This window comes from Aspergillus puulaauensis, chromosome 3 (assembly GCF_016861865.1).
Source record: "Aspergillus puulaauensis MK2 DNA, chromosome 3, nearly complete sequence".
In the NCBI taxonomy this organism is placed as follows: Eukaryota; Fungi; Ascomycota; class Eurotiomycetes; order Eurotiales; family Aspergillaceae; genus Aspergillus; species Aspergillus puulaauensis.
Genome location: NC_054859.1, coordinates 2,287,553 through 2,310,203, shown reverse-complemented (window position 1 = coordinate 2,310,203; position 22,651 = coordinate 2,287,553). Strand labels below are relative to the sequence as shown.

Genomic DNA, 22,651 nt, shown 5'->3' with positions numbered 1-22,651 from the left:
TAGAGACGCCACAGTGCTGTGTATCTTATCACCGCCGAATGATGAAGTAGGGCATGAAGCGCTCGAGAGTCAGAGTCAATGGGAAAGAGTGATTGATGCTTGGGCCTTGGGCAACGAGACTTTCTGTCTTCGCCATTACTCACCTCGGGACGTTCAGTCACGGGGAAAAGAGTATTTCCCGCCTAACCTGTTTAGGAACTAGCTTGGCCCCCGCAAGCACTGCCTATCTTGCTCACTTTTTTTTCATCCCCCTCCTCCTTATTCCCATCGCAAACAAACCCAGACACCGTCTTACAACCAAAACCCTCTTATACACATATAACTATGGGTGGCGCAAGCAGAGAAGGTGAGTTTTGCACCTGAGGCCCACTATGACCTCGTTTTTGCACGGTTGCTAAATCTCTTATCTCTAGGCGGCAAGGTCAAGCCCCTCAAGTCGGCCAAGAAGGATAAGAAGGATCTCGACGAAGATGACCTCGCTTACAAGGAGAAGCAGAGAGCCGGTACGTTACAACTTTAGATTCGCGGCGCTGTCGCGGAAAAATGCTTTTGGCTAATATATCTTATTCCGAATCTACAGAAGCCAAGGCAAAGAAGGATTTGCTAGACAAGGCCAAGGGCAAGGGCCCGCTGAACACAGGCAGTCAGGGTATCAAGAAGTCTGGGAAGAAATGATTCTGTTTAGGCAGCAGTCTGCAGTTCTCTCTTTTACGAATTCAACGAGCCACGAGCCACGAATGCAAAGGGGTTCTTTAAACCCGCAGTGGCAATGAGAACAATCCCTGCGCTTCGCTTCGCATATGAATGAGCGGCATTTGATACTTTTGCATGGACTATGTCTTCTACAGTAGGCGTCTTATGCTCTGGAGGTGTGGATGATTTCGAGGATCCATAGTTATAGGGGAGCCTTTTCCTGGTTTCTAGGACTGTAGGATTGAAGAGATATATGAACAAGAAGGGTATCATTCGCGCACTACCAGGTACAAAGTAAGATCTTCACCAACATTATCGCCAACAAAATGGTATAGTAGAAGGAACATAGATACCACGGCTTAAAGGGCTGAAAGATCGAAGAGTAGTTGAAAGGGTATGGTTCAAACAAGACTGAAGAGCAGAAGCCATGGCAAAAATCGATAAAAAAAGACACGTTCAGCTGGTCACTCTCTTGACCCATAAACTGCTGCTTTGGCCATATACATCCTCCTTCTCGCGCTTCTTCCAGGCGCGGAGTATCTTCAAGCCGATATCATGCTCTTCTTTCTTGATTTCAGCCAGTTCGTTATTAAGACTGGCAACTGTCTTCTTGACCTCCTCGCGAGCAGCCATGTCGTAGGCGACCGAACTCGGTTGGATAACTTGTGTCAACTCGTTGATGATCGTGTTGATATTCATTCTGCGGCGCACGAGGTCGTTCCTCTTTGCTTCCAGCATTTCTATGCGATCCTGGGCGGTCATTTCTGACGGATTCGGGGGGAGCGACTTCTCCAAGGGCACTTCAGAGGGAGTGGGCTTTCTGATGGGTCGCTTGTCAGACGTCATCATGCTGGGAACTGGGCGTGACCGAGACATGATTGAGAGGGTGGCTTCGCTAGATTGAGACGCTGTTTCGATGATACTCGCCGGCGGGCTAGGGGTGATGCTGTTTCGGGCGCTTGGAGTTGGGCTCCCAGCTTCGGTAGGATTATAGGTCGTGACACTGAAGCGACTTGTCGGTTCGTTAACGTCATCCTCAGCCAGCGTTAAATCAGTTAGGCTGGCGCTCAGCGTAGGCCCCGATGTAAGATCGACGCGCGGCGGGGCAGTGCCGCCGACGGCGCTAGTGTTTCTCGGTCTTCTGCTGGCTGGCTCAGCCTCGGTGTCATAAGTATTTGTGCGACTGCGAATTCGAGGCTGGGGCTGACGGTTTTGTTCGCCAGCTGTTATTGTCGTGGTTACCGTTCCGGCCCCTATACCTGCGACAGGCGACGGGGTATTCATTTCTCTTAAACGATCGTTGCTCCTTGACATGCGTAGACGGGATGAGGAGCGGTTCCTTGGCTTCTCTTCGATCGGGGTTATTGTTGCCGATCGACCACCTTGGCCTCTCCATGGTTCCCGTGGAGCAAAAGGAGTCGCTTCGTAGAAGTATTGATTACGAGATTCGGATGGTTTCCTTCTCGAATTGAGCTGTTCCTTGCCCCAACCGATAATCTTGGAGCTGGTGGACTGAGGGATGGCGGCAGATGCGTGTGTTTCGAAAGAGACACTGCTAGGAGTAGCCTGCGCGTATCTACCTTGGTTACTTGTTGTCGGCTCCCCGGAGAAATCGTCCCATCGGGTTGCTTTAACTCTCGGCGTCGGATTTGGTGGCTGCTGGCCAGGCTGCGAATCGATGCGCTTCCGCGGGACAGGTATTTGGCTTGTGAGTTTGCTCCCGATTCTGCCGGGATAAGTCGCTTGCGTGGATGCATCTTCTATAGGAGAAACTCGAGAGCTATCTTGGCTGTGAACTTGGCTAATCGGAGAGTCGGGAGGAGAAATATCGACACTCCCGGTTCCTTGAGAGTAGGCGCCAGCCGTGGCCGGAGGGTGAAGCTGCGGAGGAAACTGATATGTATCCCTGATTGAGCGTTGGCGGTGATGATCAAAAACACCGGTATCTCTCGAATAGACTGAAGACGCTACCCGTCGATTGGGATCCGGTTGAGGCGCGGGCAGATGGGAACTAGGAGGGCTAGAATAGCCATCAGTAACAAGCCACAAATGCTAAGAGGTCTGGTGGGTTGGTTGGCATACGATGGCAACGCTTTCGCTGCACGGGATTGAGCAGTGGGCGGCGGGGTCTGATAGCCTCGAGCATCTTTTGACGATGGATTGTCCCCTGAGGGTTTGCGAGTTCGCTGAAATGACACTTTCCCCCACATCTCGGTAGACTCTAGAACTGAAGAATCAGTGAGAAGCTCTTAAACACTTGTACAGTGTTAATTAAATCTGTACGCCATGGTCGCGACTTACCGCGGTTCTGCCCAAGTAAACCAACGCTGTTCAAAACAAATGCTTGAAAGAAAATAGTCCGAATAATGGACACCTGAGCGACAACCTGCTAGATAAGTACTCAAGCAGTTGACATGCCCGCACGTCGTATACAAAGAAGATCGGCAAATCGAGGCGATCGGATGGTGGCTCGAAGCAAGCTCTCGAGCAGCGATCCAAAACAAAGAAACTAAAGGAGGGAGAGAGGTAGAGAAGACTAAAAAAGAAAGAAGAATTAAGAGGTGAGACAAGTCGCAGACTGAAAGAGAGTTGCAAAAATAAGCAGCGGCGCAGCCACAAGCCTGGTTAAGGAGAGGAAAGTGAAGAAAGATGGATGGTTGCCCGATCAAACACAAGAGAAGGGATTCAGGGCGCAGGCCCAGACCAACGCATTCTCGATAGGAGGATCATTTGGGAGTTCACAAGATGAACACTGTTTCAGCCTAGTGATTTCCAGGCTAGCTGCCATTGAAATTGTGGTCCCAGTGGCCTGAAACCCGCCAGTTAATTTATAAATAGCCGTTCGTGCAACGAAAACGGGCTAGCACGAGCAGCGGGCCATCCATCGTCCATCGTCATACCTCCAGCCCTTCCCGCAGCTTGAAACTTTTCGGCTGGGAGGGGACTGAATAACTATTGGGGGTGGGGCTTCGAGTCCCCTTGCCTAACTATCACACTGTCCTTGCTGGAGATAATAATATTGCAGTTGAGATTATCCTCGGTAAACTCTCAGTGGTTGGCGACCATGCCCTAATCCGGACAGCTTGACGAAGAGGTTTACTTTGTAATTTGGCATGGGACAGGGTGACTCGCCAGTGTCTGGATAGCTCGCTGGACTCTGCTCTTTTCTTTCTCTGTGTGCCCCTAGTTGTTGCTTAGCCCCAAGCGCCGCTGCAAACTGCTACCTGATTGCTCGATAGGACAAATAGGGTCATCGGACCGACCAAAGCTGAGCATGCAGAACGGCCCCGACCACGCTAGGATGAATTCCTCTGGTATTCAGGTGGACGGACCATCTGGCTATGGATGAATCGGGAATCCAAGGAGCGAACTCGAGTCCAAGGAATAGAATACGAACCGGTGCCTCTATCCAGACGCCCCGTTCCAATCGTTCAAATTAAGCCATGGCGCTAATATCTGGCCAAGAAATGAAACATATAGCTCGTAATCAGCATCAGATGTATTTATTATGACAGAAGATGCTGCTGGGGTAATGCAAAGAAACCGAGTCTCTAGCAATGGCCCGATTCTTCTATCATCTTACCGTCCTCCAGCTTTGCCTGCTGGCACTGATCACTCCGGTGCTTGGGAAAAAGAAACTATCCTATCCAACGACTGTTGAGGTCGACCTTCTCTTTCCCCGAAATGAAACCTACAACAACATGACCGGCTTCCCTATCGTGTTCGCCATACAGAACGCCAAAGCTGTAGACGTATTCGGGTGGACCCTAGAGTGGAAGTTCGTATGGCTGGACGGGGACAAAGACGAAAAATTCCTGGATCACTATACCGGCCCAGACATAAAAGACAGTTCAACGTTCAACGAATTCAGGTACATCGCAGATGATAGCTTCCTCGCCCCTGGCAAAATATACACAAAGAACAACTACTACCTGCGCCCTGGTACATACCTCGTGAACTGGGAGTACAGGACATCAGTTTGTTGGGGAGGGAAGAGCAGAACTTATATCAACGGCAATTCAGTGGTTGCGCGGTCGAATAGCACGGTCATATTTACAGCAGTTGACGATGGGAGCGGCCGAGATTTTGAGATTCCATCTGACGTGTGCCCGCTCTATACGGGACAGTGGACGGCAACAGAGAGCGAGGCATCAATCGACTGCCCTGGAACTGACTCGAGCTCCTATATCGACCCTGATCCGTGTGCAGCCCAAATTAGTTCCGAGCAGATATCCTGTCTGCAGGACTGGTTTGGTGGGAATAATAAATCTGAGGCATGTCAATCTAGTGTAAAACGATGGGATGTGTTAGGGGAGTCTGCTGCGGCGGCGGTGGCTCATGTCCCAACAATAGCATCCTTTATGCTTGTACTGTTGGTGGGGTTAACAATGTGCTTGTGCTGATGATATAAACCCCAGAATGTGGATAGACAGTTGATATGCTGGAAGTACTAAGTAGGCGCCGACGTAGAAGATAGACGTATCACTGAAGATGGCACCAGATATAATCGCATGTGGTAATACAAAGACATCAAAATCGCAAAGGACAAAATATTAGGATAAAACCCATTCATGTATGAAGAATCGAGAATTCCAGACGGGATGTAGAGTTATCCCCGGATGATGGATGGGAGTCAATTGTGTCATCGCTGATTGGCCCGTCCGCTGTCGCCCGTTGAATGTCACGTGTAGCTGACCGAATCCCGATCTGAATTCCGTCATAGAGAGGCTGATTGCCGACGGCTGACACTGACAGACCGGCCATTTGAAGCTCTCTCCCCCGCCATCTTATTCTCACATCGCTATCAATCATATCTGAGGTTATTCCAGACTCCCCCATCAAACATGTCTGCAGGTACGCTCATCCCTCCTCACCGCGCTCAAAAACAACAAAAAACAACCCATACTAACTATCCCAACCCACCAGCAGACGGAACAGCTCCGCAAGCAGAGGTGTGAGTACCACTTCCCTCCCCACCACCAACGCAGCCCTAACCTCTCAATCCAGGCTCTCAATCGCCTCCCCTATTAACCTCCTCCTCGTCTCTGTCTTCACATTCATCGTCTACCTACAATTCCGCCCCAAACAACCCGCCGTCCTCCCCAAGGCCCCTCCACCCGTCGTCTTCCGCACCTTCATCCCGAAGACCCTCCTCGAGTTTAACGGCGAAAACGACAAGCCTGTGTACCTTGCTGTCCGCGGCCGCGTGTTTGATGTTTCCCCCGGAAGGAACTTCTACGGACCGGTATGTCTATTCTATTGCCCACAGTTTTGGTTGGGTTTCTGGTCTATATGAGAACGATACTGATGATGTGGTTATAGGGCGGACCCTACGAGAACTTCGCCGGCCGGGATGCTTCCCGTGGTCTCGCCTTCCAGAGCTTCGATCGGGAGATGTTAACGGAGGATCTATCGGCCCCGCTGGATGATTTGAAGGATCTGGACGCGGACCAGTTGGAGAACCTGCAAAGTTGGGAGGAGAGGTTCTCGGAGAAGTATCTTATTGTTGGGAAACTGGTTGCTGAGGGAGATTCCGAGGCGCCGAAGTCATAATTTGATACTGGTTCTTACAACCCTACCTTAGGGTGTGGTGGTGAATAGCAGATAAGGTGACGGTAGTTAAGTGATGGCTTGGATTTGCAGGATATGACTTGACTGATTATAGTGACTGGACATAGGAAAGGTTTCGGGCTTTTGGATTGCTTTGATCCAAAAATGCTTGTATACTTGTATGATCTTTTTGTCATTCTGTGCTGGAAAAGCGAAGTCTTATGAGACACGATTTATTAGCTGTGGGAAATTAATTCAATGGTTTTTTGAAGAATATATATCCAAGCAGTATAATAAATCGAACATCCCAATGTTGTGGTAAACTTGCAGTGATTCTGGGTGACAGTGTCCGGATATATCCCGACCTTAGCTACCAACACCGTACGCCACCGGATGATATATCTTTTAACATATCAGACATTAAAATCCAAGCCAAGATATTAAACAAATCAAATACATATCATTATAGAAACCTTGTTCACACAAAAGAAAAAACGATATTCGTTCAATCATGCCCAAACTGACCTTCACATCCACATTCACAGTTCAGATCGGATCTTCTCTTCCTCCTCATCAACCTTATGCTGCAACTTCTCCGCCGCCTCTTGACCCTGTGCCCTACCACTCGCCGCACCAATCTTCAACTGGTCTAGCACCCACTGCGCGGCGTTGTTGAACTTGTCATACAACGCTCCCTGAGGAGTCGAGGTACCGTATCGGAACCAGTGGGCGTTTCGTCGGGCAGTAGCGCGCAGATCATTCAATGTAGACCCTTGGTAAACTGGGACACCATAGGAGTCAAGATACTCCTTAAGGTCCGAGTGGGACCAGGTATCAAAGGTGGCATCCCTTGTGTTGCCAGTAGCTTCCTTGACGTAAGATGTTGCGGAAGCGAGCTGGGAGCCACCAGCCGCTGTGGCCTTGTCAAAGGACTTCTGCGCTTCATTCACGAGCTCATCACGGCGTACTCCTGCGCGATTAGCAATTTTTGAGTTCACTGAAGATAGGTACTTCCTACAGCCATCGTTAGTATTATAGTAAAATAGGAAAATTAACGCTAGGCCTGAGCATACTTCAGATGTTCGGTATCCCAGGTGTCAAAAGTCCAAGCAGTCCAGCCCGTTGCAGCCTTGTGCTTGTTCAGCCTCACCTTAGCAACGAGTTCATCGCGCTTGCCCTTCTGGGGAACAGGGATGCCTCGAGCGTCGAGGAAAGCTTTGAGGCGGGAGTCAGACCAGGAGTCGATGGCGGCATCGAAGGCTTCTCGAGACTTCAAGTCCGCGTTATCGGTGGCTCTAGCATACTCGTTGCCAGCCCTGGATGTTGCAGCGCCGATGTAGTCAGAGGCCGTCGAGGCAACAGAAGAAGAAGCTGAAGAGGCCTGATCGACAAGAGCTGCACGATGCTTCCGTGCCAACGCAATAAGTTCATTGCGTTGGGAGCCCTGTGGAACGTGGAAACCATGCTCATCCAAGAATCTTTTGAGATCGGAGTCGGACCAAGCATTGAACAAGGCTTCGCTCAGGGTCTCCTGTGCGGAGTTGGCTGAATGGACGACCGAGGCGGCGATGCTCTTTGCTTGCAGACTGGCCAAGCGCGTGTTACGGCGCACAGCTGCAATTAACCGATCCCGTGAACTAGGCTGAGGGACAGGCCATCCGCGCTCATCGAGCCACACCTTCAGATCAGAGTCGCTCCATTGATCATACAGCCAGTTTCCGGGATAGTGGGCGGCTTCGCCCAGCTTTCTTGCAACGGACTCGTAATTCTCACGAGCTGTCTTGAGAAGAGTGTCGCGTTTGCGTGGCTGCGGTGAGGAAATACCATGTCGGTCGAGGAAAGACTTGAGCTGTGAGTCAGTCCACGTGTCGAAGACCCATTCCTTGGTGTTTTCCCAACGGTCTCCAGCGTGGTCTGAGAGCTGTCCAAGTGGCTTTTGGACCTTGAGGTCCCAATTCGTCTTCACCACGCTCTCGAGGTTTTTGCGATCTGCGGGAGATGGGTATGGAATGTCTAAGGATATATATTAGTTTTTTTTGAAACGGGTTGGTTAAGGAAGTACTCTATACCATGATCAGAGAGCCAGCGCTCTAGCTCAGTCTCGTGCCACTTGTTATACACTAGTGATCTGTTAGTTAGATGGTCTCCTAGTATCAGTACTATGAGTGTCATAGTGAGGTCGACTCACCAGCTTTGCTAAACCAGGTGGACGCCCCGACCGCATCAGCGGTTGCAAGGGTGCACACCAGCCAGGAGGCTAGATGCAGCTTCATGCTCGATTTTATATGCTGTTCAGGTAAAAAGGTCAGATGAGATTAATTGCAATGGCACTGAAACTGGAAGAAGTTTATCCAAGTTGGGCTATTCAGCAAAAGGCTCTAATAAATGAAAATGCCTGTGGACGTCTTTAAAGCTGGGAAGGGTCTTTGTGGTGACCACCGAGTGACGTATTGGACGCATTGCTGGCATATGGCGTTTGGCGTCATAGATGGAGGGGGCATTACTGGTTCTACCAAGCATTGTGCAAGAACTCTGCCAGTGGTGTCATTGTTCTGGCTGGTTGGTCTCTGCCAAGCCTAAATAGCGATCAGTAAATCTCACTGCATTGACTTTGTTGCTGCTCAGGTTATCACTTCTTTATCGTTGGCCCTGTACACTGCACTGTAACAGCAATCGATCTGCCGATGACGCTATCTACAGTGATGGACTATGAAGGCGGTGTGAAATACCAGAACAGGGTCAGGTGGCTTGGCAGATCCCAAAAGAGGCTAGAGCAAACCACCTGACAAAGCTATCCATTCTGGGAAATGCGGAGACAACGCCCGGGGGGCTGGCTGGACCTCCCACTTCTCCATCAACAAACGAACTATTTCATCGTTTATTTTTGGGTGTGATCGGTCACCGGTGCATTCGAGAAACCCCAAAGGGAAAAGCAAAGCTGCTGCCGAAAACTTTCCACTTCGTGGAAGACGATGTGCTGACGGCTCGGTCGGTCTATCTGGTGGTCTGGTACCTGCCTCGGCCAACTCATACTCTTGCAACGGGGTATATGGGGAACCCCCAGGAAACTGCTTCGTTACTGTTCCAACATCCGTATTTGAAGATGTATTCTTCGAATTTACAATGCGGACATCTGGTTTCGCCAGGTGCAATCAATTTCGGCCTATCCATGTATGTTTTCCCTGGTTGATGTGCCTGCAGTTCTGCCTCGTCGCTAATCAAAGCTAGCTTAATCGTGCTGGGAATCCTCGTCTCCTACCTACCACAATTAATCCGTATCGCCACGTTAAGGAGCTCCTTCGGAATATCGCCATATTTCGTGTTGTTGGGAACATCTTCGGGCACCTTCACTTTTGCAAACATGGTGTCGCAGCGGCAGAGCCTGCAAGACATCGCATGCTGCAAGGATGTCAGCGGGCTATCGTGTTTTGCAGGGCTGCTGGGGATCCTGCAGGTCGCAGCGCAGCTGCTAAGTTTTTTCGCAATGTACGTTTCATACTCTTCAAACAAAGTTTGTAAGACTAAGTAACAACTATAGACTCATTCTGTTCGTCATCTTCTTCCCACGGGAATCACAAACGAACCCCCGCTCGATGGCGCAGAAGGAAGAACCTACATACCGGACCGCGCTGGTTGTGGCCGGAATTTGTGTCGTCCATGCGGCAGTCATGCTGATCGTCACCCTCGCTGTTGGCTTCAGGCAGCCATCCTCGCTCCAATCTTGGTCGAATTTCTGTGGCGTCACGGCCGCCATTCTCTCTTCCATCCAATATTTCCCTCAAATCTACACCACTCTTAGGTTGCGTTGCGTAGGCAGTTTGAGCATACCAATGATGTGCATTCAAACCCCGGGAGCCCTGGTTTGGGCCGGTAGTCTGGCTGCACGGCTGGGTAGCAAGGGCTGGAGCACGTGGGGCATCCTTATAGTTACGGCGTGCTTACAAGGTACACTCCTTGTTTTATCAGTGTTCTTCGAGTACCTTGGCCCCAATAAGGGACATAGCCACGACTATAACAAGGATACTCCCCCGAGCCGATCTGGCGAAAGCAACGATGCCCAAGATGAAGAAGGCCCATACGAAGAAACGCCCCTCCTCCAAGACAGTCGCTGATATACCCATTCAATGGCGTATAGGTTTTCGGTCTCAGCTTACTTCAGATACTGTCGAAATCTTAGCTAGTTGATTACACGATTTCTGCTAGCCTCTCTGTTAGTTTAAGCTGCGGGTAACTGTAATTAGTTAGCACGTCTTTCTCGATTTACTGTAGAAAATTTAGACATCTTAGAGATCGACTTGAGCAATTGAATATAAGTGGCGCGAGATTTTAAAGCTCAATAGTATTCATTTCAAATGTTTAAACCAAATGAACTCTCGCATAAACGGACGAGAAATTACATTCCACTGTCCCATTTCCGCAGCATCAGCTGGCCGGCGATGGAGCAGAACGGTAATTTCGTCCTCTAGTTCATAATATTCATAAATCCTCCACCTTAAAAATAACAGCCATTCACGTCTTCTAGATCTCATAGACAATCTCTTAAGCGGCGTTGTAGATCAAGCGGAAGATATCGTTGAAGACGAAGTAGCTTCCAGCACCATCGGGTTGGAGCTGGAAAGTCTGTGTGTAGTTCATGGGCTTCTGCTCGTCGTCGACCTGTCGATTTGGCAAAGAAAGACAATATTAGTTTCATCTGTGTCCTTTTCCATCTTCCCAACCTGCACATACCAGCAGAGCTCCCGTAACAAGGACTAGGATGCCGCCTTGTTCGCTAGAGGGCTGGGCATCCAGAGTAGCGACCTGGTGCTGGACCTTTTGGAAGGGTAAAGTCTATATCCCGAATAAGTTAGCATCCATTAAACTACCGAGATAGCCCCGTGACTATAATCCTGCGATGTTTGTGCGGGCGAGACCGACGCAGCGAGGCGGGTAACGGGGTGTTCATAGGGTTCATGGTTGATCTACTCACGCCGAGCTTCTCAGTAATCGCACCAACACCTTGAACAGAGGATGTTTCGAAAGTGAGCATGGACTGGTCGCGCTGTTGGGGTTCAAAAAATATAGTAGTCAGCCCGTCTGCTTCTTCTACCCCGATGGTGGGGAGGGACATACGTAGAGACCAGCGAGGCCCTGGCGGTTACTATCGAAGGTTTGATAGTAGAACTGAACGAATTGCTCTGTTTACGAGATGTCAGGTTTCGTCTCTTTGTACTTTTGCTTTTGTTTTTTTGCCCATTGTTTTCGCTTCCCCGGGTGGTACGGAAGTTATGGTGGGCCGCAGTGGCAATCGACATAGGGGTAACATACGAGCAATTCCTTGGAAGTCTATAAACATTTGATAGAGGCATTAGTGAGCGATTCTTTACGGAGTTCGCGGACTTATTCAATTGTGACTCGGATTCGCGTTGGAGGAGTGATTCCAGAGCCTCAAGGAGGGGCAAACAAAACATTGCGCAAGGGAATGCGCAAGGATAAAGACTTACCGGCCATCTTGATAGATTGTGTGGTGCGAAATAGACGTAATAAAGGAATTAAGAGAAAGAGCTCGACTTGGGTGCGGTAGAGGTATTAATGAGAAGCGAGAGAGTTATTGCCCGATCAAACAGCCTGAAGAGAGAAGCCTGAGAAGGATTTCCCGAGAGAGGGGGGGTGACTGTGGGGCAGCCTGGATCGATGCCATAAATCCAAGGCATCAGGCCTAGAAGCATTACGAACTACAAAGAACACTTAATGAGTCGAGGCAATCATATAGCTACGTAAATGGCCTGGGATTGTACATAAATAATCCATATAGAGGTCAACAGTTGACCTACCCTTCTGAGTCCGAGTCTGCAAACATGTCCTCTGCTCGTGGCCGTGGTTTGCGCACTGGCCCAGTGGACGTATCTGGTGGTCCCTCAGTTGCAGTCTCTGGGTGTTCCTTGGGGCTGTCCCCTTTTTCTAGTGTCTTTCCTTCTTGTTCGTCTCCTTCATCCTCTTCGAGGGGGTTTCCATCTAGGTCTTCTAGATCGCTGTCCTCCATTGGCTCGCCATCAATATCACTCATCGGTTCACCGTCGACGTCCATATCTCCAGCACCCGCCTGGTCAACTTCCATTTGGGTGGGCTTCGTTTCGGTGGGACGACTTGCGTCAAAGCGTGAAGTGGGTGGCTCCTCATCGACGGTCTTCCAGCGACTCTTATTCTTAGAGAATGCAGCAGCAGCCCGTTCGGCCTCAGCTTTCTGCTTTTCCTCTTTCTGCTCATGCTCTGTAAGCGGCGGCTTTTCGAAGACTTGAAAGAAATGCTCCTGGCTCGACTGCGGAAATACGCACCACCCTTCCCAGAGATGTAGAAGAGAGCCTATACTGCGTTTCCACTTTTCTGCCCTCAGCCGTCCCCAGCCTAACACCTTTTCAAGTCTCCCAAGATGTTCAAAAACTTGATGTGATTTTAGTGCTGATTCAAACAGCTGTCGGTATCGCCAGGCATGACGCACACCACTGGTGGCAGATGAAGAGAGGATATCGGAGATCAAGTAAAGACCGACCAGTTTAGCAGCAGACGTATCCAGATTCTCCTTCCCTGTGTCGTCTACAGGGGCTGCATTGGTCTCATCACCATTCTGCTCTTTGCGGGCAAGTCCCTTTTCCAATTCACGGTCAGGATTCGCTCCAGTGTAGGCGTAAGGTTCGATAATGTTTGACACGATCATCTCCACTACCTCGTCGGCCCCGGCGCCTGCTTGCTTAATGGCGAATGTAGTGACCCGCGCCACATCACCTTTGCGTAGCTTTGCATGCGTCGTCGGGAGTCGGGCAAGAAGGTGAGCCAGTTTCGCCTTTTTTAGGGGATTCATATGGCCTAGTCCTTCGTTGCCTAGTCCGATTCCGTCCGTGGGAGGTGCTCCACCGTGCTGCCGTCGGTCATCCTCCCCATCTGACATGTCCTCATCAGACGAATCGTAGTCCTCGTCAGACACAAACTCGTCTAATCGAGTAGTATACTCAAACATAAGGTTCGCTTCTGGAAATAACCAGTTGGCGCCGCCTTCGAAGATAGGTAAAGACTTCTGTAATCTTCCTTGCTGGTTTTGAGAGCGACTATTGGTGATAATATCCCATAACTTCCATCGATAGTATACTCCGCCAGGGCTCCTTGCGTCCCAGAGCCAAGCCCACTTTCCCTCTCTTTGAATTTCTGGGCGACTCATAAGCAGAGCCTCGAACTCAGGGCCGTAGTTCAACAGGTTCTCCAGGGTCTTGTGAATGAGTCTCAACTGTTTCAAATCAGACGGCGCCTTCACCTCAACCTGCATGGTCGACCCACTACCGCCAGGAGTTGCGCCATACGAACTCGGAGGCGCAAAGCCGCCCCGGTGTAAACCAGGGGGTGGTGCGCGGTTCAGTCGTCCTCCAAGCTCCGGCGCGATTGACTTTGCGCCGAAGGGAAGGGAACCTGTGGAGGCGGGCCCGACAGCAACAGCTGAACCAAGTGCTGCAGACGACAGATGCCTTGAAATAGACAAATAGTAACCCCATCCTAGATATCGGTTCTGTAGAGCACTAACGCTACTATCAATATCGGAGGCAGCGGATTCACTGGCGAGAGTCACAATTGCTGATACAGATTTGCGCGCGGTAAAAGACTGGCCTGTGGGGTTTAGGAACTTGACGTTGTCAACGTTAAGAACTGAGGGTATTAGAGACTTGACCACGGACTGGGACGTTCCTGGTGGCAGAGACGCGAGATACAGCGTTGGCTTAGCCGCAGCCCTCTCAGCCTCTTTCGCATCCGCGGCACCCTCATCCTCGTCGTCCGATGCACGAAAGGCGGATGCAGTGGATGCACCACCACCATTATCAAAACCCAGTGTCCCTTGTGTTGAATCTCGATTTCGATGTAATGGCTGAAACCCCTCGTGTGTACGCTTGCGAGGGAGTGGCGGTGGAGCCGGGCCTAACGTCCCAGGACCGCTCATGCGCGGACCAGAGCTCGTGAAATGCCGCTTTGCAGGTCCTCCGCCAAAGCCAGCGTTCCTATTCCCAAATCTATTCTGCTTTCCCTCGAATGTCGAGCGGTCGGGGACCGGCGAATCATCTTCGAACGATTTGACAAAGTCCTCGTAAACTGCGGCTGTCTCGGCGCGTTCGCGGGCACGTTTGGCTTCGGCTTCAGCTTTCTGGCGTTCGAATAGCGACTTCTTGGCTGGGGCGGACAGCTTTGACGAGACGTCTGGGGTCGACTTTGATTTGGAGTCCTCCGCCATGTTAATGAGGCTGCAAAGGCAGCAGATCGGTTTGTTGCCAAAAAACCCTTCAAGGTATGGTGTTGGTCGTCAAGACTCAAGACATTGACTTGCTGCAGGAGTTGTCAATGGAAAGCTATCGGGGACAGACTCCATTGGATCGGAGGCGGAAAACCGCTGTTGCCTGAGGCAGACTCCCGACTTAACTAACTACCGTAGCGGACTGCGCGGACTACATTGATCTACTCACGAACATCTATTTCATCTTCGCGAGGGTCGCGACATCATTACAAGGAGCTATACACAAGGCAAAATGGCTGCTACTCAAGTGCAGGCAATCCTCCGGTTCCTTTCTCAAGACGCCAAAGTGCCGTTGGCGACCGCAATGGGAAAAGCCAACGATCTTATCAAGGCCGATCTCACAACGTATGGATGACAGAAGTCCGAGTAGGCTTATCTTAGGTAGAGTCTAATTTTGTTGCAGACCTGAAAGTATATCCAAGGGAGAACTCCAGACGCTACAGGGGATATTCAAAGACGACAAGATCGCAAAGCAAGTGCTTAACGCCGCTAAGAATATATCTAAGAAACGCGCTGCGCCAACAGAAACCACAAAAGCCTCCCCTCAAAAGAAGTCTAAAGCTTCCTCGCAAGCTGATGATACTACAACCCCATTCGCCACTGAAAAGGCACTGGCTCTTCCCGTTTCGTCTGCCAGCGAAGAAGAGCTCTCAAACATCGTATTGCTCACAAATAGGGCACCACTAGTGCTTGCCTTTGCAGTTTGTGTCTTGAAGTACACAATGCCTGAGCAACCGATATCGAGTAGGCTCAGCCTGGCTCAGGCTGTCGTCAGCGCCAATAGCCGCTCAAAAGCTGTCAGTTTGGGCCTTGAGAGTGGACAGCCCGCTGAACAGGAAGGCTGGGGCGAAGGTCAACCTGTGATTAGGGTCTTGGGTAGGGATGTCAAGGTACTAAAAAGGTGGGATTACGATCCTCGAGAGGGGCAGTCGCAGTCTACACAGCGGTCTCAGAATCGAGAGGTTGTACCTGATGATATACTAGGCCAACATCCTCCGGGCGGCTCTGAGTCTTCGCCGCCACTTTGGGGCGTTGATACCGAAGCATTAAAACGCCCGCAATCAGGTCGTTCCGATGCAGCTATTACATCGGAGAAGACGCTCCCGATACATACTCCGCAGTCAGCACGCTCATATCTGTTGAGATCATTCGTAAGAACGCCTAGTGGGAACAACGAAAATCAGATTCCGTCCAAAAAAAAGAGCAATGTACTGGTCGAGGCAGAAAAGACAGACTGCTTGAGCCAGCTTTTGCAATGCATTGACTTGGTGTGTCGATCATGGGCGTCCGCTTTGAGTGTGGACGAACTGGATGGACGTGCTTGGGCTTGGTACGTCCGTGTTAGACCTTCTGTCCAAAGTGGGATAGGAGGATGGGGAGAGAAAGGAGCTGTGAAACTGTCGGAGATCCTGGCCTTGAAGAGGCACTCGTAACCATTTGGTTTGCTCTCAGCGACGTCACTGAGGTCCCTTTCTGTGATCAGATTACAACGAAATCGAGGTTTAAGACCATCTTGCTTGTCCTATAACATAATGATCACGCGCCGGCAATAGATCCTTAATGATCAAAGGCAAATCATGAGCAGGGTGCTCGAGGTTTACTATTATGGCGGGAGCGAGATTCAACCTTGGAATCCTAGCACTGTTTCGTACAAGGATAAAGCACTCGTCCTACAACGCTACACAAAAGCTTAAACCCATCAACAACGGCCGCTGTTTAACCAATTGGCATCATCGAGACCGTCGTCAATAAAAGTCAACGATATTCCCTCAGCCTTGGGATCAAGGGATCGGGTCATTAACATCTACTTTATTTTTAGGAAGAATACCCATGCAACAGTGGCAACGCTGACAACCCATGCATGCGTGTTGTTACGAGATCTGAAACAATCTCATGGTCGTCGAATTGGGCTTTTGCGCCATGTAAACAGGAGGGAAAGTGACCGAAGGGATGTTCTTGCGATAATGAATGCATCAGTCATCAGCACACTGACACGCCATCTAATAAATTAAAAGATGACACATTCCCGAGGATCATATTCCCCGAGCAAATGTAATCGAGAATATCGCTAGGTATGGTAGTCAAGTGTCTGTGCAATGAATGCGGTTATTAGAGATCATAAGAACCCTATTGAGAGCATATGTCGCACATTTGGGCACTGGTCAAGTGACCTCCTTGCCCTCCTTGCAATCTGATGACGACGATGATGAGTCTCCTGGAATGCGGAGAGACACCCCCCAACTTTCAAGGGCTCATCTGTCACAACGGGGCTTTTCCGAGTTCAGGCAGATATGTAGCGGTGATAGCATTATCCGCCCCCGGTATCTAAGGGATTTGCAGCCTTGCAGGGCTCCAAAGCAAAGACCTGTTTTGGTTCCACCGGGTACACGAATTCAACGGCTTTACCTCCTTTGTTTGAGTTGAATGGAATTTCGTTCCTGGGCAGCATTTGTTTACCCATGATCCACTAAGAAGAAACATCAAGGCTCTTCCGAACAATGGTGTGGCGATTTGTGAGGTTGCAAGCCTTTCCTGCTTTGACATCCACATTTCTTAGGGGTGCCAAGGACTAGCGGGGAACAATCGGTTGAACGACCAAGTTTAGTGGCATATTTCCGAGATGGCCGTCACGATGATAGGTTGTCCTCTGTTTCCGTTCGCTCCTCCAAATCGCTTCAGAAGCATGCGAGTTTGACGCATCTGCCGAGGGAGGGCCGGGAAGATTGAACGAGAGGGTAATTCGTTCCAGACATGATGGGCTAAGAACTGAGGCGCAGCACCCATTAACTTATTATTCCTAAGAATAATCGGCCAATGTGGGCAATCACTGAAGTCATGACTTAGGCTGCCGAGTAAAGAGCGTGGTTTCTTTTTATTTTATTTTTTTTCCCAGTAGAAGGGAAAACAATAATCAGGCCACTGTTTGAATCCAGTGGCCACAGTCGAAACTGAAACTAAGGAAGGGCTTTTCTGGATTGCAGAAACCAAGATCCATGATTATTCCCTCAGCCAAGGCCGAAAGCAACTAACCCCGAAGTGGAAGCCTTCCTTCCTCAGGCTGCCACTCCTCTTCACTTCAACCTCTCCCTCCCTCCCATCAGAGATCTGCCTCTTCATCCACCACCGGCGACCAACCATCCCTACCCTGCTCAAACATAACGCCTCGGCTCTATAAGTCGTTCTTGCACGTACTAATCGATCTCGCTCTTTGCTCCGTCGCATGGGTCGTCGCCCCTTCGTTCTTTCGTCCTCCAGCCCCTCCGCGCCCGTTTCCGATCACTCCTTTGCCCTCAACGCCAGTCCGAACTCGAGTCGACTTAGGTGACGGGCTGACTCGATAATTCAGTAAGATTGATTGAACAGATTAGGGAGCCCGTCAGGGCTGTATAACGCCATGTCCGGGCGTCTATCTTCCGACCATTCTCGCTCCTTCTCGCAGTCTTCTCGGTCTCGATCGGGACCGTCTCACGACCCTGATTCAATGCCTCACCCATCTACTCCTGGCCGGTCATCGAACCCCAATGTATTTTCAGACGAGTACTCTTTGGAAAATTTAGATTCGGAACAAGCGACCCTCACGCCTCGAAGTTTGTCGATTTCATCTGTCGCCTCATCTCACACGCTTCGATCATCGCTACCCCATCACCAGAAGCCATACAATACATCCCCAAACGACGATGAACTACTAGAGAATCCGTTTCGGGATGAAGCCCGGGTTTCATTTGAAGATGATACCGCTAATCGATTTAGTCTGCCCCAGAAAGGGTTTGACCTATCGTATCGCAACTCAGTCAATTCGAATTCAACAGCGCCCTCGACCGCGCAGCGCAGTCAAAGCACATCGTCTCGCTTTTCGATACCACCTCGTGCTCTTAGTCCTTACACCGGAGCCACTGGGCCCAGTCACCCGTACGCGATGTACCCGCAGGTCGGCGTTAGTCGCTCACCGAGTGTAGCCACTACTTCGACCATTCGTCCAGTGGATGGTCCCCTGACTGAGTCAAACGGCCCGCAACATCCTTACGCGATGTATTCCCAGAATGTTGTGGTGGAGGAAGGCTTGGAAGACCCAGTCATACCTCTGGGCTTTCCAGGACACCTCCAAGAAGCATACCAAAGACCACCCAATCGTGCTGCTGACGACGTGGGTGATCTGATTGGACCAGATGGGTATACTGAACAACTCCCACCTTATTCTCGTTACCCTGAGGGGACCTCCCCGAAGCTAGAAGCGACGACTGTTGTGCTCCCGGAAGCCCCAGCCCTCGCGGATCAAGCCAATGGTAACAACGAGCGAGATGCTGCTACGTCGGACGTATCGTCAGGAACCCTGGTTGTCGGAAATCAACCGACCGCACGCGGGAGTGGAGCCCCAGACGAGCCACCACCAACCGGTGTTATGGCCTTTGAAGAAAAGTTAAAGAGGAGGGGCAAGAAAAGAGTATGTTGCGGGCTGCCGGTTTGGACATTAATTTTAATATCTGTCGTCATGATCGTTGGAGGAAGCATTGGAGGAGCTATTGGCGGTATATTAGGCGCCAAAAAGGCTGCGGAAGAGGCGACCTCTTCCGCAACTCCAACTGTCATTACCTCGACGGTCCCTCCTCGAACAGATGCAACCCCACTATCGACCCCTCCGCACGGCCTGCCAGATCTCAGTGTAGGCACCTTTGCCATTCCAGCCGCACCAAAAAATCAGTCGAAGTTTTGTATTGAAGATCAGGAACAAACTCCGTCATGGGGTTGCTATAATCAGAAGCCTATCCCAATCAAAATTGGCGGTGATGAAGATGACAGGACAATCGACTTTTACAGCGATCCGTTACCCAAAACATTGACGTATGGTGCACAGGCACCGTTTTTCACAGAACCTTCAATGCCGCTCAAACTAGTGATGGATACGACAGACCTCAGTCTTGGACCCGCTCTGTCTTTTTTCACGTTCTTTGACAAACTAGTGGTGGTCCCGGAAGATACATTTTCGTCGTCCGATGTATCGAAGCGGTCTGTTTCAGAAAATGATGTACTCGCCGGCATACATCGTAAACGCTCAAGTGACATCGGAGACCGACCGTGGTTCTGCTGGTGGAATGGCACATCTATGGAATTTTTCCTTTACCTTAACCAGACAACCAGAGACTGGCGGTCTGATCACGACTCGGCCACCAAAACTTCCTCAAAGGATTCTCCGACACGGCGATCAGATGCTCCACTGCCAAATTATGATCGCAGGATTAAAATTGACGAAAAGCGAGATAACGCGGACGCCCAATCCCCGTACTGCCAGCAAATGCAAGTCATGCGCGACGGCTCAATTGAGTCGGTATCCACCGATACGATTGGAATCAGCGTGAATGAACCGACGGCGACAACCACGGTCAAGGGCTCTGGAGGCGCAACTCAAACATATACGGCAAAGGTACAATATCAGAGTGTATGTTATTGTGCTTCATTAACCGACTAGCGTGGCGGTTTGATATCTGAGCCTTTTGATTAAAGGCGATTATAAAAACGACAGCTGAAATTGTGGCGTCGGCGTTATCGGGGCGGTTTAATGGTGCTTCTATGAGCGACAGCCTATTCTCGTACGGTTCTACATGTTTTACTTCTCGGCGCGATGGTTTGATTTCCTTTTCTCATTTTTTTGTCTCCTCAAGGATGGCGTGTATCTTGCCTGTTTGACTACTACTCTTCTGTTCTGGCCATTCCAGTGTTTGATGACTTTTCCTTGTTTTCACCCGTTGTGATGCTTTTCTATTATCTGGATTGGATCTCGACTCTCGTTTATTGATACTCTGGTCACGCATACGGCGTTCTTGGAATCATCATGGTTGCATACGGGTCCTCGGAATCCGTCGTTCAGTCGTTTCTGTTTCTATACTTGATCCTGGATCTTTGTTTTATTTGAGGATTTTGCACTTATCTCGATGGTTAGTGTGTCTTTTGGGATGTATATTGGCATGAGGATAATGCCCGACTCCAGTCCCATTTTAGGTATATATATATACTACTTACGCATATTCCAAGATAATTCCAAGCGGATTCGTTCTAGTAGTAGCAACTTATTCTGCCCTCATGGCCGTACGGAGTGCCTGAAGTGGAAATTAGATATGACGGTTGGCAACGTCATATGCTTGTCGCCAAACCCTAGCACGTCAGCATGGACGGTAACTATATATTGAAGAGAGATTCATACCTTGCAGTATTGAACTTATTGCAAAACCAGTTTTACTTTTTTATTTTTCTGAATTCAGACACAAAACTTCCAACTCCTAAGTATGAACTCGCTCCTCTGCACTAGTCGCTCACTTCGAGCCACCAAGCCTACAACGCGATTGCCCGTCTTTCTCCAAGGTCAAATCCAACAGCGACTGAACAGCCATAGCTCCTACGGCAATGGCGAAACTAAATCTGAAGACGATAGAAACAGACCTACCCGTGACATAGAGCATCCAGGTATGTCACCAGTTACCCTCCCTTGCCTTTGCCACCCACTTCCTGACGATACTAATTGCCTACCTACAGGACCACCACCACCCAACGTCAAGAGTGAGAACAGCTCCAAGTCACAGCCGTCATACAAGCAGTCTGAGTCGCCGACCGGAGAGGTAGAAGAAGACATCAATATGAGGCCGTCCAACAAGGCTAAGCCGACCATCACGGATGGCCACCAGTCGGAGAATGTTGACAAGGAAGGGAATATGCCGCCCAATGTTCCCGAAGATGTGAAAAGGCACAATGAAGATATCGATAAGCGGCCCGACAAGCCGTACAATCGGACTAAGGATGAATGAAAGGTCGGTAAGGGATTTTGGGGGAAGCTAGATGGGCAAGAAGGTTACTAGGCAGTTAGTAATTGGTCGATATTTCCAAGGCTGTTGAGTGTGTGATTTTAGGCGTGTGGTAATTTTTGTGATATTAAATTGTATTATATTCTATATGTTTTGGATGAATAGAAATACTTCAGTAAATAAGAATATGAATAGGAGTAAAGCTGTTGTATAGTTCAGGTCGAGGCCGCATTCGGGCCAGATTAGCACAAGTCGCTCGTTGGCGACCGCGGCGGATCTCCCGCGTGTTTGTTCCTGAGCTGCCCCCCGACTTGAAGCTCTCAAGCAGTCTCATCTCCTGGTCTTGCAATTGCATCTTGTCGCAAGTTCATTTTTCTGTACAATCTCCATCCCAGCATTAAATATGGCTCCCAAGGGCACCAAGTACTCCGTCATCCTCCCTACTTACAATGAGCGGAGGAACCTCCCTATCATATGCTGGCTCCTGGAGCGGACATTTCGAGAGAAGTGAGCGGACAACCCCTACACCCACGAGCCTGTCTCGCCGATTGAAAAAGAGGAGAAAAAAAAAAGGAACTTTCTTGAAAGCTAACAAATTATGAAACAGCAACCTAGATTGGGAGGTCATCATCGTCGACGACGGCTCCCCCGACGGCACCCTCGAGATCGCCAAACAGCTCCAAAATGTCTGGGGCGCCGAACACATCGTCCTCAAGCCTCGTGCTGGTAAGCTCGGTCTTGGAACTGCATATGTTCACGGGCTGCAGTATACCACCGGAAACTTCGTTATAATCATGGACGCCGACTTCAGCCACCACCCCAAGTTCATCCCCGAGATGGTTCGCATTCAAAAGGAGACAGACGCCGATATCGTCACCGGCACGCGCTACGCCTCCCGCGATAACATTCAGGGTGGTGTGTTTGGATGGGATTTATTCCGGAAGTTCACCTCGCGGACGGCGAACTTGATCGCGGACGTGATGCTCATGCCGGGTGTTAGTGATTTGACGGGCAGCTTCCGGTTGTACAAGAAGAGCGTGTTGGACAAGGTGATCCATAGCACGCAGAGCAAAGGATACAGTTTCCAGATGGAGATGATGGTTAGGGCGAAGGCGATGGGATTCAAGGTTGCCGAGTGCCCGATTACCTTCGTTGACCGACTGTACGGAGAGAGTAAGCTCGGAGGCTCCGAAATTGTGGAATATCTGAAGGGAGTCTTCAACCTTTGGCTGAGGGTTTGATTTTGTTTACACCATTCCTTCTATTGTCGTTGTTTCGGCTGTTCCCTCCCTACTTATTCCATTTTACA

At 50.0% G+C, this 22,651-nt stretch overlaps 12 protein-coding genes across 12 annotated transcripts; 8 read left to right on the top strand and 4 right to left on the bottom strand.

The window, feature by feature from the left end:
* Positions 1–324: 324 nt before the first annotated feature.
* APUU_30922A (translation machinery-associated protein 7) lies at positions 325–675 on the top strand (the record flags this gene model as incomplete). The annotated part of the gene is made up of 3 exons (XM_041702069.1): positions 325–346; positions 414–503; positions 581–675. The coding sequence occupies 3 exons, from the start codon at positions 325–327 to the stop codon at positions 673–675; spliced, it is 207 nt and encodes a 68-aa protein (XP_041554891.1).
* A 474-nt stretch (positions 676–1,149) lies between these two features.
* Positions 1,150–2,903, bottom strand: APUU_30921S (uncharacterized protein; the record flags this gene model as incomplete). Its single annotated transcript, XM_041702068.1, has 2 exons — positions 1,150–2,713; positions 2,776–2,903. 2 exons carry the CDS (start codon positions 2,901–2,903, stop codon positions 1,150–1,152), a joined length of 1,692 nt encoding a protein of 563 aa, XP_041554890.1.
* A 1,347-nt stretch (positions 2,904–4,250) lies between these two features.
* On the top strand, positions 4,251–4,867 carry APUU_30920A (uncharacterized protein; the record flags this gene model as incomplete). The annotated part of the gene is made up of 2 exons (XM_041702067.1): positions 4,251–4,635; positions 4,821–4,867. The coding sequence occupies 2 exons, from the start codon at positions 4,251–4,253 to the stop codon at positions 4,865–4,867; spliced, it is 432 nt and encodes a 143-aa protein (XP_041554889.1).
* Positions 4,868–5,537: 670 nt separating this feature from the next.
* APUU_30919A (cytochrome b5-like heme/steroid binding domain-containing protein) lies at positions 5,538–6,246 on the top strand (the record flags this gene model as incomplete). The annotated part of the gene is made up of 4 exons (XM_041702066.1): positions 5,538–5,547; positions 5,623–5,647; positions 5,701–5,938; positions 6,016–6,246. 4 exons carry the CDS (start codon positions 5,538–5,540, stop codon positions 6,244–6,246), a joined length of 504 nt encoding a protein of 167 aa, XP_041554888.1.
* Positions 6,247–6,782: 536 nt separating this feature from the next.
* On the bottom strand, positions 6,783–8,516 carry ish1 (double-strand break repair enhancer MSC1; the record flags this gene model as incomplete). The annotated part of the gene is made up of 4 exons (XM_041702065.1): positions 6,783–7,257; positions 7,317–8,256; positions 8,313–8,363; positions 8,432–8,516. 4 exons carry the CDS (start codon positions 8,514–8,516, stop codon positions 6,783–6,785), a joined length of 1,551 nt encoding a protein of 516 aa, XP_041554887.1.
* A 776-nt stretch (positions 8,517–9,292) lies between these two features.
* On the top strand, positions 9,293–10,355 carry APUU_30917A (PQ-loop repeat-containing protein; the record flags this gene model as incomplete). The annotated part of the gene is made up of 3 exons (XM_041702064.1): positions 9,293–9,414; positions 9,472–9,729; positions 9,782–10,355. 3 exons carry the CDS (start codon positions 9,293–9,295, stop codon positions 10,353–10,355), a joined length of 954 nt encoding a protein of 317 aa, XP_041554886.1.
* Positions 10,356–10,782: 427 nt separating this feature from the next.
* Positions 10,783–11,733, bottom strand: NTF2 (nuclear transport factor 2 family protein; the record flags this gene model as incomplete). Its single annotated transcript, XM_041702062.1, has 6 exons — positions 10,783–10,899; positions 10,972–11,073; positions 11,213–11,284; positions 11,356–11,420; positions 11,551–11,568; positions 11,727–11,733. The coding sequence occupies 6 exons, from the start codon at positions 11,731–11,733 to the stop codon at positions 10,783–10,785; spliced, it is 381 nt and encodes a 126-aa protein (XP_041554885.1).
* Positions 11,734–12,052: 319 nt separating this feature from the next.
* Positions 12,053–14,491, bottom strand: APUU_30915S (SWAP/Surp domain-containing protein; the record flags this gene model as incomplete). Its single annotated transcript, XM_041702061.1, has 1 exon — positions 12,053–14,491. One exon carries the CDS (start codon positions 14,489–14,491, stop codon positions 12,053–12,055), a length of 2,439 nt encoding a protein of 812 aa, XP_041554884.1.
* Positions 14,492–14,783: 292 nt separating this feature from the next.
* Positions 14,784–15,984, top strand: APUU_30914A (uncharacterized protein; the record flags this gene model as incomplete). The annotated part of the gene is made up of 2 exons (XM_041702060.1): positions 14,784–14,896; positions 14,955–15,984. The coding sequence occupies 2 exons, from the start codon at positions 14,784–14,786 to the stop codon at positions 15,982–15,984; spliced, it is 1,143 nt and encodes a 380-aa protein (XP_041554883.1).
* Positions 15,985–17,945: 1,961 nt separating this feature from the next.
* APUU_30913A (uncharacterized protein) lies at positions 17,946–20,015 on the top strand (the record flags this gene model as incomplete). The annotated part of the gene is made up of 1 exon (XM_041702059.1): positions 17,946–20,015. The coding sequence occupies one exon, from the start codon at positions 17,946–17,948 to the stop codon at positions 20,013–20,015; it is 2,070 nt and encodes a 689-aa protein (XP_041554882.1).
* Positions 20,016–20,829: 814 nt separating this feature from the next.
* APUU_30912A (uncharacterized protein) lies at positions 20,830–21,345 on the top strand (the record flags this gene model as incomplete). The annotated part of the gene is made up of 2 exons (XM_041702058.1): positions 20,830–21,007; positions 21,077–21,345. 2 exons carry the CDS (start codon positions 20,830–20,832, stop codon positions 21,343–21,345), a joined length of 447 nt encoding a protein of 148 aa, XP_041554881.1.
* Positions 21,346–21,745: 400 nt separating this feature from the next.
* Positions 21,746–22,583, top strand: DPM1 (dolichyl-phosphate beta-D-mannosyltransferase; the record flags this gene model as incomplete). Its single annotated transcript, XM_041702057.1, has 2 exons — positions 21,746–21,849; positions 21,950–22,583. 2 exons carry the CDS (start codon positions 21,746–21,748, stop codon positions 22,581–22,583), a joined length of 738 nt encoding a protein of 245 aa, XP_041554880.1.
* Positions 22,584–22,651: the final 68 nt, after the last annotated feature.